The sequence below is a fragment of the Tachysurus vachellii genome, chromosome 13 (assembly GCF_030014155.1).
Source record: "Tachysurus vachellii isolate PV-2020 chromosome 13, HZAU_Pvac_v1, whole genome shotgun sequence".
Classification (NCBI taxonomy): Eukaryota; Metazoa; Chordata; class Actinopteri; order Siluriformes; family Bagridae; genus Tachysurus; species Tachysurus vachellii.
Genome location: NC_083472.1, coordinates 19,279,005 through 19,291,923, shown reverse-complemented (window position 1 = coordinate 19,291,923; position 12,919 = coordinate 19,279,005). Strand labels below are relative to the sequence as shown.

Below are 12,919 nucleotides of genomic sequence, written 5' to 3'. Positions count from 1 at the left end.
GTTATCCCTACTGTCCATAATGTTATCCTACTGTCCATAATGTTATCCCTACTGTCCATAGTGTTATCCATGCTGTCCTTAGTGTTATCCCTACTGTCCATAATGTTATCCTACTGTCCATAGTGTTATCCTACTGTCCATAATGTTATCCTACTGTCCATAGTGTTATCCTACTGTCCATAATGTTATCCTACTGTCCATAATGTTATCCTACTGTCCATAATGTTATCCCTACTGTCCATAATGTTATCCCTACTGTCCATAATGTTATCCCTACTGTCCATAGTGCTGTCCATGCTGTCCTTATTGTTATCCCTACTGTCCACAATGTTATCCCTGCTGTCCATAGTGTTCTCCTACTGTCCATAATGTTATCCTACTGTCCATAGTGTTATCCCTACTGTCCATAGTGTAATCCTACTGTCCATAATGTTATCCTACTGTCCAGAGTGTTATCCCTACTGTCCATAGTTCTGTCCATGCTGTCCTTAGTGTTATCCCTACTGTCCATAATGTTATCCCTACTGTCCATAGTGTTATCCATGCTGTCCTTAGTGTTATCCCTACTGTCCATAGTGTTATCCCTACTGTCCATAGTGTTATCCTACTGTCCATAGTGTTATCCTACTGTCCATAGTGTAATCCTACTGTCCATAATGTTATTCTACTGTCCATAGTGTTATCCCTACTGTCCATAGTGTTATCCTACTGTCCATAGTGTTATCCCTACTGTCCATAGTGTAATCCTACTGTCCATAGTGTTATCCCTACTGTCCATAGTGTTATCCTACTGTCCATAGTGTTATCCCTACTGTCCATAGTGTTCTCTTACTGTCCATAATGTTATCCTACTGTCCATAATGTTATCCCTACTGTCCATAGTGTTATCCATGCTGTCCTTAGTGTTATCCCTACTGTCCATAATGTTATCCTACTGTCCATAATGTTATCCTACTGTCCATAGTGTTATCCCTACTGTCCAAAATGTTATCCCTACTGTCCATAGTGTTATCCTACTGTCCATAATGTTATCCTACTGTCCATAATGTTATCCCTACTGTCCATAGTCTTATCCTACTGTCCATAATGTTATCCCTACTGTCCATAATGTTATCCCTACTGTCCATAATGTTATCCCTACTGTCCATAGTGCTGTCCATACTGTCCTTATTGTTATCCCTACTGTCCATAATGTTATCCCTACTGTCCATAGTGTTCTCCTACTGTCCATAATGTTATCCTACTGTCCATAGTGTTATCCTACTGTCCATAATGTTATCCTACTGTCCATAGTGTTATCCCTACTGTCCATAGTGTTATCCTACTGTCCATAGTGTTATCCCTACTGTCCATAGTGTAATCCTACTGTCCATAGTGTTATCCCTACTGTCCATAGTGTTATCCTACTGTCCATAGTGTTATCCCTACTGTCCATAGTGTTCTCTTACTGTCCATAATGTTATCCTACTGTCCATAGTGTTATCCCTACTGTCCATAGTGTAATCCTACTGTCCATAATGTTATTCTACTGTCCATAATGTTATCCCTACTGTCCATACTGTAGTGTTATCCTACTGTCAATAATGTTATCCCTACTGTTCAAAATGTTATCCCTGCTCCCTAATTCCTCCAGAAGCAGGGTTGGGAACCTGTGTCCTATACATAGGAGACACGCCACTGAACATTGTCAGCTTTGTAGCATTACACTCATGTCTACCGGCTGAACAGCCGTGCACGAGCACGGCAGTGTGCGCGTGCGCGCGTGTGTGTGCGAGCATCACTTCGCCGCGATGGCGAACGAAGCGCAAGGGCGCGGAGAAGGAGCCGGTTTCGCGTCTAGCTCCTTGGAGCTGAGCACGTCTCTCGAGCGCAGCGTGCAAACGCGCATTTTTAAAATTATCGTAATCGGCGACTCGAACGTGGGTAAAACGTGCCTTACGTTCCGCTTCACCGGCGGCGCTTTTCCGGCCAAGACGGAGGCCACGATCGGAGTGGATTTCAGGGAGAAGGCGGTCGAAATCGAGGGCGAAAGGATAAAGGTGGGTCTGTAATTATACACATACAACAATAAGCCAAACACACAGTTTAAACCGTGTCATGTTTTCATATGAACGCAATGAACTGAAAGTGTTTTTCTAGTAAATGTCTCGAGATTTTCTTCCCTTCGTGTTTACACTGAGATTCATGTCGCACTGTTGAATAATTCATTGTTGTGTGCACTCAAAAAACCGCTTTCATAATGCATTCGGATTGAAAGCGGTTTTTTGAGTGCACACAATAAATATATATATATATACACACACATGTAAATATATACCTTAAGCCACTCCACAGTATGGAGGGAGTCACTATTGTTATCACAAACACAGTAGATAGTAATGTATTCAGAATATGGAGTTTTACTTCTATATTACAGCCAAGGAGAATTTCTGTTACTCTGCTGAATTAAAGGACATTTTTTTTTTTGCCACACAATGGTCATCTTTCTTATGTTACAAACCGCATATCTAACTAAACTGTACATCAAAATACTTTCCTTAAGCCGCTGTAGGCACTGATGCTGGTGCACTGGGACATTTCACAGAACACGTGGTGTTGTTGCTTTCAGATCATCAGCAGTGTCATGGTTTGAGTCATCTTGGGAAATAACCTTCATCGATTCATTCACTTACAGTATCTTCAGTAAACATTCATGGATGTGATGGATCCAGAGTCAATCCGTAGGTGTAATGAGCTAATACACCACGGAAGGGACTGGACTCCAACACACACACACACACTTATTCACCTCTTGTGGTAATAGAGTAGCCAGTTTACCCAGCAGGTATTGGGAGCTTAGAGAAAACCAGAGAACCCAGAGAAAACCCACACTGAAACTGGGAGAATAATAGAAGTCCTGAAAAAAATGGTAACTCAAGCTACGGAACAAACCAGGAACCCTGGAGCCAACACTACCTGCTGTATCACTATTCCCCCACCTCAGTAATTTGTATATTCTATGCTTTAATTTGTAAAATTCTCTCTTTTCATCATACTAGGTCTAGTGCAATATTTCACAGATGACACCCATTCATTTTGTTAAGTGCTAGATATTTGCAATTGACTTGGTGTGTCAGAGTTGGAGTCAGCTTGAGAACTGACATTAAATATGGAAAAAGTGTAGTTTCATAATATAAGGTAATATAAAATATGTACATTATTTTGTGAACATTAAAATGCTTTTTGATCACGGCTGTGAGGTGCTTTGGTGATATTCATGTAAAGAGAGTGATTTTGGATACATCTAGGATGTATTCTCACTTCAAGTCCACTGAGATAGGCTTTAGCTCAACTGCTAAATTTTCTGTGATGAAGCAGTTAATAAAGATGGATGAATGCATGAATTCTTATGACCAACCCTCCTCACAGCTGAATCTACTCTGTTTTGCTTTCTTTCATCATATTTGTGTGCACAGGTACAGGTATGGGATACGGCCGGCCAGGAACGCTTCCGCAAAAGCATGGTGGAGCACTACTACCGCAACGTCCATGCTGTTGTTTTTGTCTATGATGTCACCAAAATGGCCTCATTTGAGAACCTGAAGACATGGATCCAGGAGTGCAACGGGCACCGTGTGTCAGCCTCAGTGCCCCGTGTCCTGGTCGGTAACAAGTGCGACCTAGTGAACCAAATCCAAGTTCCGTCCAACATGGCACTCAAGTTTGCTGATGCACACAACATGCTGCTGTTTGAGACGTCTGCCAAAGACCCCAAGGAGAGCCAGAATGTGGACTCCATTTTTATGTGCCTGGCATGTCGTTTGAAGGCCCAAAAATCCCTCATCTATAGGAATGTGGAGAGGGAGGATGGGAGAGTGAGGCTTAACCAAGAACCTAATCCTAAGACTAGCTGTCCATGCTGAAGACCTTTGCAGCCTAGAATAATCTTATCTTGTTTTCCACACCAACTGTGACTGACGTTGATGACTGCAAAAAAAACGTGCCTGCAACAAATGATTCACATTGAGGCTTTGGTTTGCTTGTTTGTCTCTGTGCACCTTCTCTGTTTTATCTTGCCAGTCACATTGTCACCTAGAAATCATTGTTATCCACAGGCCACAGCATCATTTGGTGTTTGATTTGTTGTACATGCATTTTTAACTGTAACATTTCAGCTAATATACGGAAATAGATATTTCAGTTCATATATCCAGTCAGCCAAATAATCCTGTTGTAGTAATGTGTTGTATAATTCATATGGATTCATCTCCCAGCGTACAATCAGCTTGAAAGATTGAGTGCAATAAGGAGTACGTACCATTTGATTGTTTATTTATCTGTTTGAAGACAAGAGTTGCATATAAACAGATTGTAAGCTGTGTATTTGATTGCAGTTCTAGGACTCTTACTGATAAAGTCTAAAAAGTCTTTGCGTTCACGCCACACAATAGTGGAATAGTAGTCATCCTTGATAGTTGCATGTTGTGTTAACGGATGATTATCCTGCATGCTGAAAGTAAATTAGGAGAGTAAAAGCTAGTGATAGGATAGCTAATGCTAAGGAATGAGAAGCTGCCATAGCACATCAGCGCTGTGACTGGATAATATGTGGAGATATGAGCAATATGAGCAAGATACAAGCTAACCATCAGTGTGTTATGTCACATCCTATTAACATTTTGCAAAATTAAGTCCAACATTCAACCTTTTATGAAAGGCCTAAAAAAATAACTCAATCTATCCAAATGCTCAAATGCATCCAGTTAATTACTAGAACAGCAGTCATTTTAGAAAACATCCCAGATGCAGGCACTCATTGAATCCATGCTAACAAGACAGTTATATAATTTACTTATTTATTTTTTTCAAGAAAACCTTTAAAGTGACCGTGTGTAATTGTCAGCATTCGTCAGTTTTAAGGCTGAAAAATATTTTTCTTTACACATGAAACAATTGTGTACAAATGTGTTGTGTGTTAAACTAATTGTTCACTGAAAGTAAAGTTAAATGTGTTATGTGTAACATACAGCTTGAGGTCATAGTTATTGTGCCTTCTGCATAGCTGTGTGTGTTATTCGTGGACCAATAAGCAGAATCTCTCTTCCAGCATCTATTTGTGATGCATCATTTATGCCTGCTGACCAAGCAACTCAGTGGCCATTACTTGTAAAACACTAGTTTTTGGGATATACAGTGTTATAAAATTCTTGGTGGTGTGTAAGGATTAAAACATTAAGGGGTGGTGTGATATGTTACCACACCAAAGTTAAGGACATTTATATGGAGCTTCCACCATGTAGTCGATGATATTAAAAGAATCACATTCATATAAACATTGCAACCAGATAGACTTTCCAAGCCATGCTTTTACTGAATATTATTCTCTTTAACCTATCAATATTACATTTACATAATTTACCGCATTTAGCAGACACCCTTATCCAGAGTGACTTACAATTTTTATTTTAATGTATACAACTGAGGGTTAAGGGCCTTACTCAGGGGCCCAGCAGTGGTAGCTTGGTGGACCTGGGATTTGAACTCATGACCTTCCGGTCAGTAGTCCAACACCTTAACCAATAGGCTACCACATCTCTATATTAAACAAATTAGAAGTTTCTTAAACAAAGATTGAGTGTTTCTTGGTGAAATAAATGGTCCTGGATGAAGGTACTGTTAGCATAGACGCTAAAAAAGTGTTGCACTAATGATTATGTAAGTTCACAAGCACAGTTCCAGTTTTACCGTATTCCCCTTCATGAACTTGTCCGTACCTTGAGTTGAAGTGTTTCTTTTGCGTCCTCTATGAGGCAGTGTGTTTGTCTTTATGATTTGTCTATTTTTCAGACAAAAGCATTTGCAAAGAGATGTGTTTGTGTTCCTCTGTCAGGTTCTGAGCTCAAAATTAAACCTCCAAACAAATGTATGATGTGCTGTTGAATTCTTTTGACAGAGCTGAGAGAAAATATATGGATCGAAAGATTTATTCAAGAGTGAATACACTGTTATTAAAGATTACATTTTTTAAAATTAGATTTAAATCAATGTAAAAACAATTACATTTTTCCTTTAGTAGTCATCTAGAAGGAAGAGGAGCGAATAGTGCAGTAAGAGCTATTGACCACCAGGTGGTGGTATTACACTTTGTTAAAATACAATCCAACAAACTTGTTACAATACCATTTTATTTAAAACACTTGTGGTTGCTGATATGGATCTCTTCATTGCCACAGTTTACCAATATTTCCACTGCAGGTAAAGATGCAAGCTTTAGATCTGAACGCTAAATCAGTTATATGAAAGGATACAATTCAGGAATAAAACTTGGGTATTAATCCCAGGCAGCTATTACCTTGTCACCAGCAGGGGGCGCTGTAACATGGCTCTTATTTTGAAACTACTTTATCCGGAACTTTCGCCTGATGTTAAGGAGCAGGGTTGCCGTTTCCGCCATTTCCATGCAAAATGAGAATTGAAAACCATTCATGCATCTATAAATATTAAACTGATGTCTTCATCCATATATATATACATACAGCTATATATATATATAAAACAGCGGATGCTCCACATAGTCTAAGACTTACATATCATTAAATATAATAATAAACCATTCAACTGTGAGGTGTTTTAAACATTAATAAGTTAAATATTAACGTTGGCCAGACACTGGTTTAAGCAGAATAACACCACACTCCAGGCCATGCTGTAGTAAGTGAAAAATAATGCACTTCATGGTGTGTTATTCCTTAGATAATATATTTCATCCTTATTTTATAACTATTATTATAGGTAGTACCGTTGAGTTTGGTTCTGCATATCTGGCAACCCTGTGAGAGTCTGCAGAGTGTGCAGTGAACCTGTCACTCTTGTTAGTGACCGGGGCGTTGCAGTTCATGCAGGTCCCCTCGCGTTTTCTACATAGAAATGGCCGAATATAGCCACACGGGTATATTAACGGCTTTGTTGTTGTTTACGGCCGTGACGGTGAGAGATATTTACCTGGGCCGCACTGCGACAGAGCAGCAGGACGCTCAGAGCAGCGTGGCCTCCGGCGGCTTCCCGGAGGCGCAGAGCAGCACACAGAGGCAGAACAAGCCGAAATTCTACACAGGACCGGTGCTGAAGTTTCAGTACTGGTGAGAGCATTTTAACATACTAATATTAGCCCGTTCTTTTTAAATAGCTAAATATTATCAATATAAACGTAGTCTTATAAGGCTAAGCTAGCTATCGTGCTCTATTTGTCAGCAGGAATCGAGGTTGTGTCCCTAATGACACTATAACGCCCTTCGTAGTCTATAAGACGCCGTTGTTTTCTACCCTTTGTAGTGCGCTATTAGAGCAAGTAGGGATGCATTTGGGACCGAGCCATAGATACGGCTCGCGCACAGGCTAGCTAGCTCGTTGACCCTGTTCGATTTTGTGTCCTAAAGTAATATGTTAGAAATATTTTAATTTGTAAATATTGTCTTATAAGTTGGACCAACAGTCTCGTGTCATTTAGTCTTTAGATTGTGTTTTCTATATTATTGTATGATTCTGTATTAGTATGCTAACTATGCTAACTGCTATGCTAATGCTAAATTAGCACGCTAATCATATGTGTCAGGCGTGTCCTAAAATGTAATGCAATAAAAAAGACACAAACTAGTGAATGTAATGTTTTTAAAGGTGCTTTGTAAATAAGGTAATGTTGACATCTTAATGTTTGTTTGTTTGTCAGTATTTCCTGAGGGTACAGTAAGGTGTTCCAGGAATACTCCAGGTCTATCAGCCAGCTGTATCCTGACATCAAAATCGAGGGAGAAAATTATCCTCCCAAACTCATCAACAAGTCAGTTCATTAGCTCATAGCTCACTTTGTTGAATTAAATTTGTCCTACGATATATATATATATATATATGTGTGTGTGTGTGTGTGTGTGTATATATGTGTGTGTGTATGCATACACACACACACAATTTATTTATTTATTTATTTTGTTTACAAATAACCTGTAACATATTTAGAACATGATTTAAAAACAAAAAGCTGTGGGTTAAGACTATGACTATACAGACTTAGGAAAAGATAATTAAGTCGCTGAGAAACCCCACGTGGAAACAGGTCTCTTGTCCTGAATGCTTGTTTGTGTTTGGATCCACCTCCTTTCAGTCATTTTATAGACAATGTGCAAGCCAGTAAAGATCCTGGAGGCGGAGCTTTGTGAACAGATTTGTGGGCAGGTACAATGCAAATATCGAACCCAACTGACCTTTAAAAAAAAAAACCTTAAACAGCATGTTGACTCTTTCATGCCAACATAAAAAGCATGCATTAGGTAAGATTTGAGGAAGGATACGTCTCTAACGTTTAAATGGGTGGAGTTGTATTTGGTTTGATTTTATATATATAAAACTCTATAAGCAAGGTCTGTGGTTATAAACATGCAAATTCTCCTCAAAATGATTAAAGAAGATGTGAAGGGGTGTTGAGCGTGTGCCTATAAATGACAAATGCCAATCCAAAAACACACTCTGGACTATATGACTGTGTTTTTCTTGTTGGGTTTTTTCCATTTTATAATATACTTGTTCTTAAACCAATGTTATTTTATAATTTCTACAAAAATCCTCTATATACATCTCTATTTTGCATGTGTGTTAAAGGAAACGTCCACCCTGTAAAAAGCATTAAACGTGTTTATGCTGAAGTATAACACGTCAACGAAAGACATTTCATTATTCATCTAGGAATTTTGTTACATGTTATTTGTAAATGTTAAAAAGTAAGAGGCTCATGGTGGATTTTTCCTTGAACTTGCTCTACATGCAAGCAGGTAAATGTTAAATCAGTGACCTTTTGTGTTTTATTACGCAGATACCTTGCAAATTTCATCTCCTACTTTAAACTGCTTGCCATTGCTCTGATTGTTACTGGACAAAATCCTTTCCAAATGCTTGGAACAAACACACCAAGAGTTTGGTCTTGGGGACAAGAAAATAAGGTACGAAATGCAGCAGTTGAAGCATGAGTGCCAGATCTGTGGAACTACTTTCATGTTTGTTTTTGAACTTGAAGCCTGTTCTGAGAAATGTGTAGAATGTCGAGGTCAAAACTGGCAGCTGTGTGTGAGCCGAGAGATGATATGCCTGTTTGTGTGCCATGTAAAACACTCCTCCACAGGAAATGTGTTGGACTGCTTTAAGACATTATATCATTTTCTTTCTCTTTCAGATATTCTCATGTCTCATGATGTTCTTTCTCAGTAACATGCTGGAGACACAGTTCCTGTCTACTGGAGCGTTTGAGATAACATTAAATGGTATTTCTTTGGTATCTTTTCATGTTTTTAAAAGGGTTTTATGCTAAATTATGCTCTAGCTCTGAACATTAGTCTAATCCATTAAGTACATTAGTGGACAGAAATAGTAATAGTTTGCAGTTTTAAAAAAAGGACTAACTAACAAACGAGCTAATCTTTTTAAACATCGAAACTCTGTGAACATTGAGTAAGGGGGGCCTTTTTTTTTAAGAAACTTTGTCAATTTCACTGTTTATACTTATATTTATAGACTCTTGCTGCACTTTAAACTGACATAAATATTAGATTAATTGCATCCTAATGATGTCTTGTGCTTTATTTATTACATAAACAAGGCCATAACATGCTGTTACAGGAAAATAAACCACAGGCACTGACTCAAAGCTTTTACCAGCCTAAAGTTGATTATTTTCCAGTAATGACACATCCCAACATGTTTTCTTGCTCTCTCACCTTTCTAGCTTTCTATTAAATAAAGCGCACCTCATGCTTTTTATGTTTGGATTTCCGTGTAATTTTATGGAAGGTTTCTGTTATCGCTCTCATTATTGAAACTATAGTTACAGTTTCTTTTTGAACTTTCTAAGAGCCTTATCGTGTGCCCATTAGACAAAACTGCTAAATATTTTCTTACATATATCATCGCCACATCAGTGATTTATATGTATAAGTCCCGGGGAATTTGTTGTTACTATAGAAATTCTAACATATTTAACATTCATGTATAACCTGCAGTCAATGTTAATATTAGAGCTGCTGTTCTAGAGAACGCAACACCACCAGAGCAATCAGGGTGAGAATTAATCAGCGCTTTGGTATAAATGTATAAAAAAAAAGTCAACAGCCACTTCATCATTTCAGCAGCAAATGATGCCTCATGAGAATTGAATTTTTAAAGTTCTGTCTTATAGATTGTACTTTGAATGCCTTTTTTGTCTCGTGCTGCAGGACTCACTGTACAATTGTTTCTGTACTTCTCTTTGTACGCTCTGCCTTTGTTGTAGATGTTCCCATTTGGTCGAAGCTACAGTCAGGGTATGTACCGAACATTCAGGAGCTCTTTCACATTCTGGACAACCACCTCAAGATGAATCAGGCAAACAACCTCAAATTCCCCTCGCCGTAGCGCTGCTGTTTGAGCTGAGAGAGAGAGGTAAGTGGTCAAGTCATTATTACTGAGACCTGCTTCCTGTTTCTCAGCAACCACTGAAAATGTTTTTCCTGATATCATGATAGACTGACGTCATAAATGACACTGAACTACATGTGCTCGCATTGTTTACTTAATTCATAGAACACCAGACATTCTATTTTAAACTGCATGCTTTAAACTTTTTACACTGTATATCTAGAAGATCTGGAAACTTAGTATTTAGAATGCACTGTTATGTAGAATTATACACTTTATTATTATTATTATTATTATTATTATTATTTTATTTTTTTTTTTTTTATCCAAAAACTAAAGGAAATTCTATAAAGTTGCATATTATTTGCACAAATAATGTCCTCAGAAATAGTTTATTTGCTGCAATTTATTTCATAACTGTTTATGATTAGTTCATGACTGTAAATAACCCAATTAAATGCTTCATGTTGCCACTTTTCATTAGTGCCATAGACTCTGTACAGATGAGGTGCCTATGTTTTTTGAACTTGAAGCACAGCTTAAAAACTAAGGGTGTAAACTGCAGGCTACCACATGTTTCAGCGCACTTCCGATTCTTTAGAACTCAACAGTTTGATATTCTAAAGAATCTGCTATAAAGGGATTGTATTTAGTAGCCAATATGTGGAAAAACTTGGGCAGTGTCACAGGCAAACATCTTGCCAATATTTTAAAATACACATCAGTTTAAAAAAATTTTCTTTTACACAAGTTTTCTCCTTTTTCAATAATTCCATTTTTTTATTCATTCTATTTCTTCATTTTAATCCATTTTTTGAAATGATGCATCCATCCAAATAGTCAGAATGTTGCACAATGGCAATAAACAATAGCTTGTCATGTAGTCTCGAATATTGTGTTTTGATTTTTGTAGGTTTTTAGTTTGTTCAACAAGAGTAACAGTTTTTCTAATGGCTTTATTTTTAAGTGTTAAAAATGGAAAAAAATATAAATAAAACAGGTGGATGTTAACCTCATTACAGAAGTTCTCTAAGCCTTAACTCTTTTCTTCACTGTGCAGGTTTCTGGAGCTGTTTCTCTGGACAGAGAGACCGTGGACTGTGGCTTAATGAAGGCCTGCACTGCAAACAGCTTGCTGTGGGTGTAGACTGGATGTTCCTGTCACCACACACGCTTCCTCTGACCAGCGACACACTCCTCCAGACTGACTCAATCTTGACCGGGCAGCGTGCTATATGCATCCATTGTGTAAAAGTCATTCATGAGCCGGACACTCTAAACTTTATTTTTCGAATGGTGAATCTAGAGATACATGAGCATGTGAGACCAAATAAGAGCCCATCTTAATAAGGAAAGTGTCATAAAGTGTCTCACGTTTGTCTGCAAACGTTTGATCAAGGATATGTTTTGTGTGTGTGTGTGTGGGGCGCTGCTGTAAAACTGTAATTATGTATACAGGATCTTTCCCATATATACATTTCACTTGCACTGAACAGCTGTTTTTTTTTTTTTTTTTTTTTTGGCTTGTTTTTTTTCGGGGGTAAGGAAAATATTACTGGTAATGTGCAATTCATTTTTTCCACACTTTGGTTAATGTGTAATTTCATGTACTTTTAGCTGAGAGTTGAGATGGGAAGATATGTTGTTAGATGGGAAACATGATATCTATTGGGGTCTGCAGATTTATCCTTTTTCCTCTTATTTCTTCAGGCTTTTTTTTTTAGCAATGTTTAGCTGCCTGTATAAAAAGGCTGTTGGACTAACCACTCTCTTAATGAGAACACAGTACATTGCATATCAGATAAATGGTACTCATCATTTTCAAAAGCTCTCTCTATATTTTTCCATTTTTCTCTTAATAGGTGAAATACTAAGAAACTTTTCTTTTAATCAACCTTGTTCTTGAAATTGCAATGTCGGTGACATTGAAATTTATCTTGAGCGATCAGAAATTTTACCATTGTTTCAAAAGAATAAAGAGGACAAAAATTTACACCACTTGTGGGTTGGTTTCTAAATTTCTTGGACGCAATCCTATACCAAAAATCTAAATTCAGGTTGCTCACAGATCAAAAACATGAAAAATGTACTTATTTATGTACTTACTTAATATGAATTCTTGCGCCTGCACATTCATGCCTGAATTTAAATATTCAATCATGTGGTAGTAGAAAAAAACCTCCTGTGAGATGGATGCACAAATGAACAGGTGCACAGAAGCTCCTATGAAAATGTAAAGTGAGTGTATAGTTTGTGCCTAATGGGAAAGTGTCTGGGGCTCAATTGTTGGATTGAGTAAATTTGGAATTATAGTTAGGTTACATTGAAGGTGACCACTGCCTGTGATTTCACCTTTTTAACAAAAGAGACAAATCCTCAACACATGATCATTGTACCTGCCCTTTTGTTAACTCTTCTGAACCTTTCTTCAAGTTCACGTGGTTCTTTAATCTAAATAAACTCAATTTCTTGCACAGTAGTTTTCAAAGTTCTAAAATAGGAG

At 37.8% G+C, this 12,919-nt stretch overlaps 2 protein-coding genes across 2 annotated transcripts; both read left to right on the top strand.

Moving 5' to 3' along the window:
* Positions 1 to 1,743: 1,743 nt before the first annotated feature.
* rab33a (RAB33A, member RAS oncogene family) lies at positions 1,744 to 5,895 on the top strand. Its single transcript, XM_060885095.1, has 2 exons — positions 1,744 to 2,039; positions 3,456 to 5,895. Exons 1-2 carry the CDS (start codon positions 1,791 to 1,793, stop codon positions 3,900 to 3,902), a joined length of 696 nt encoding a protein of 231 aa, XP_060741078.1. The 5' UTR covers positions 1,744 to 1,790; the 3' UTR covers positions 3,903 to 5,895.
* A 910-nt stretch (positions 5,896 to 6,805) lies between these two features.
* selenot2 (selenoprotein T, 2) lies at positions 6,806 to 12,414 on the top strand. Its single transcript, XM_060885097.1, has 6 exons — positions 6,806 to 7,118; positions 7,706 to 7,816; positions 8,843 to 8,969; positions 9,200 to 9,287; positions 10,292 to 10,440; positions 11,477 to 12,414. The coding sequence occupies exons 1-5, from the start codon at positions 6,907 to 6,909 to the stop codon at positions 10,411 to 10,413; spliced, it is 660 nt and encodes a 219-aa protein (XP_060741080.1). The 5' UTR covers positions 6,806 to 6,906; the 3' UTR covers positions 10,414 to 10,440; positions 11,477 to 12,414.
* Positions 12,415 to 12,919: the final 505 nt, after the last annotated feature.

Excerpts from the sequence above, each read along its gene's own strand:
- rab33a (XM_060885095.1), top strand. The coding sequence starts at position 1,791 with ATGGCGAACGAAGCGCAAGGGCGCGGAGAAGGAGCCGGTTTCGCGTCT. Across the intron at positions 2,040-3,455 it reads TCGAGGGCGAAAGGATAAAG|GTACAGGTATGGGATACGGC; the intron begins GTGGGTCTGTAA and ends TTGTGTGCACAG.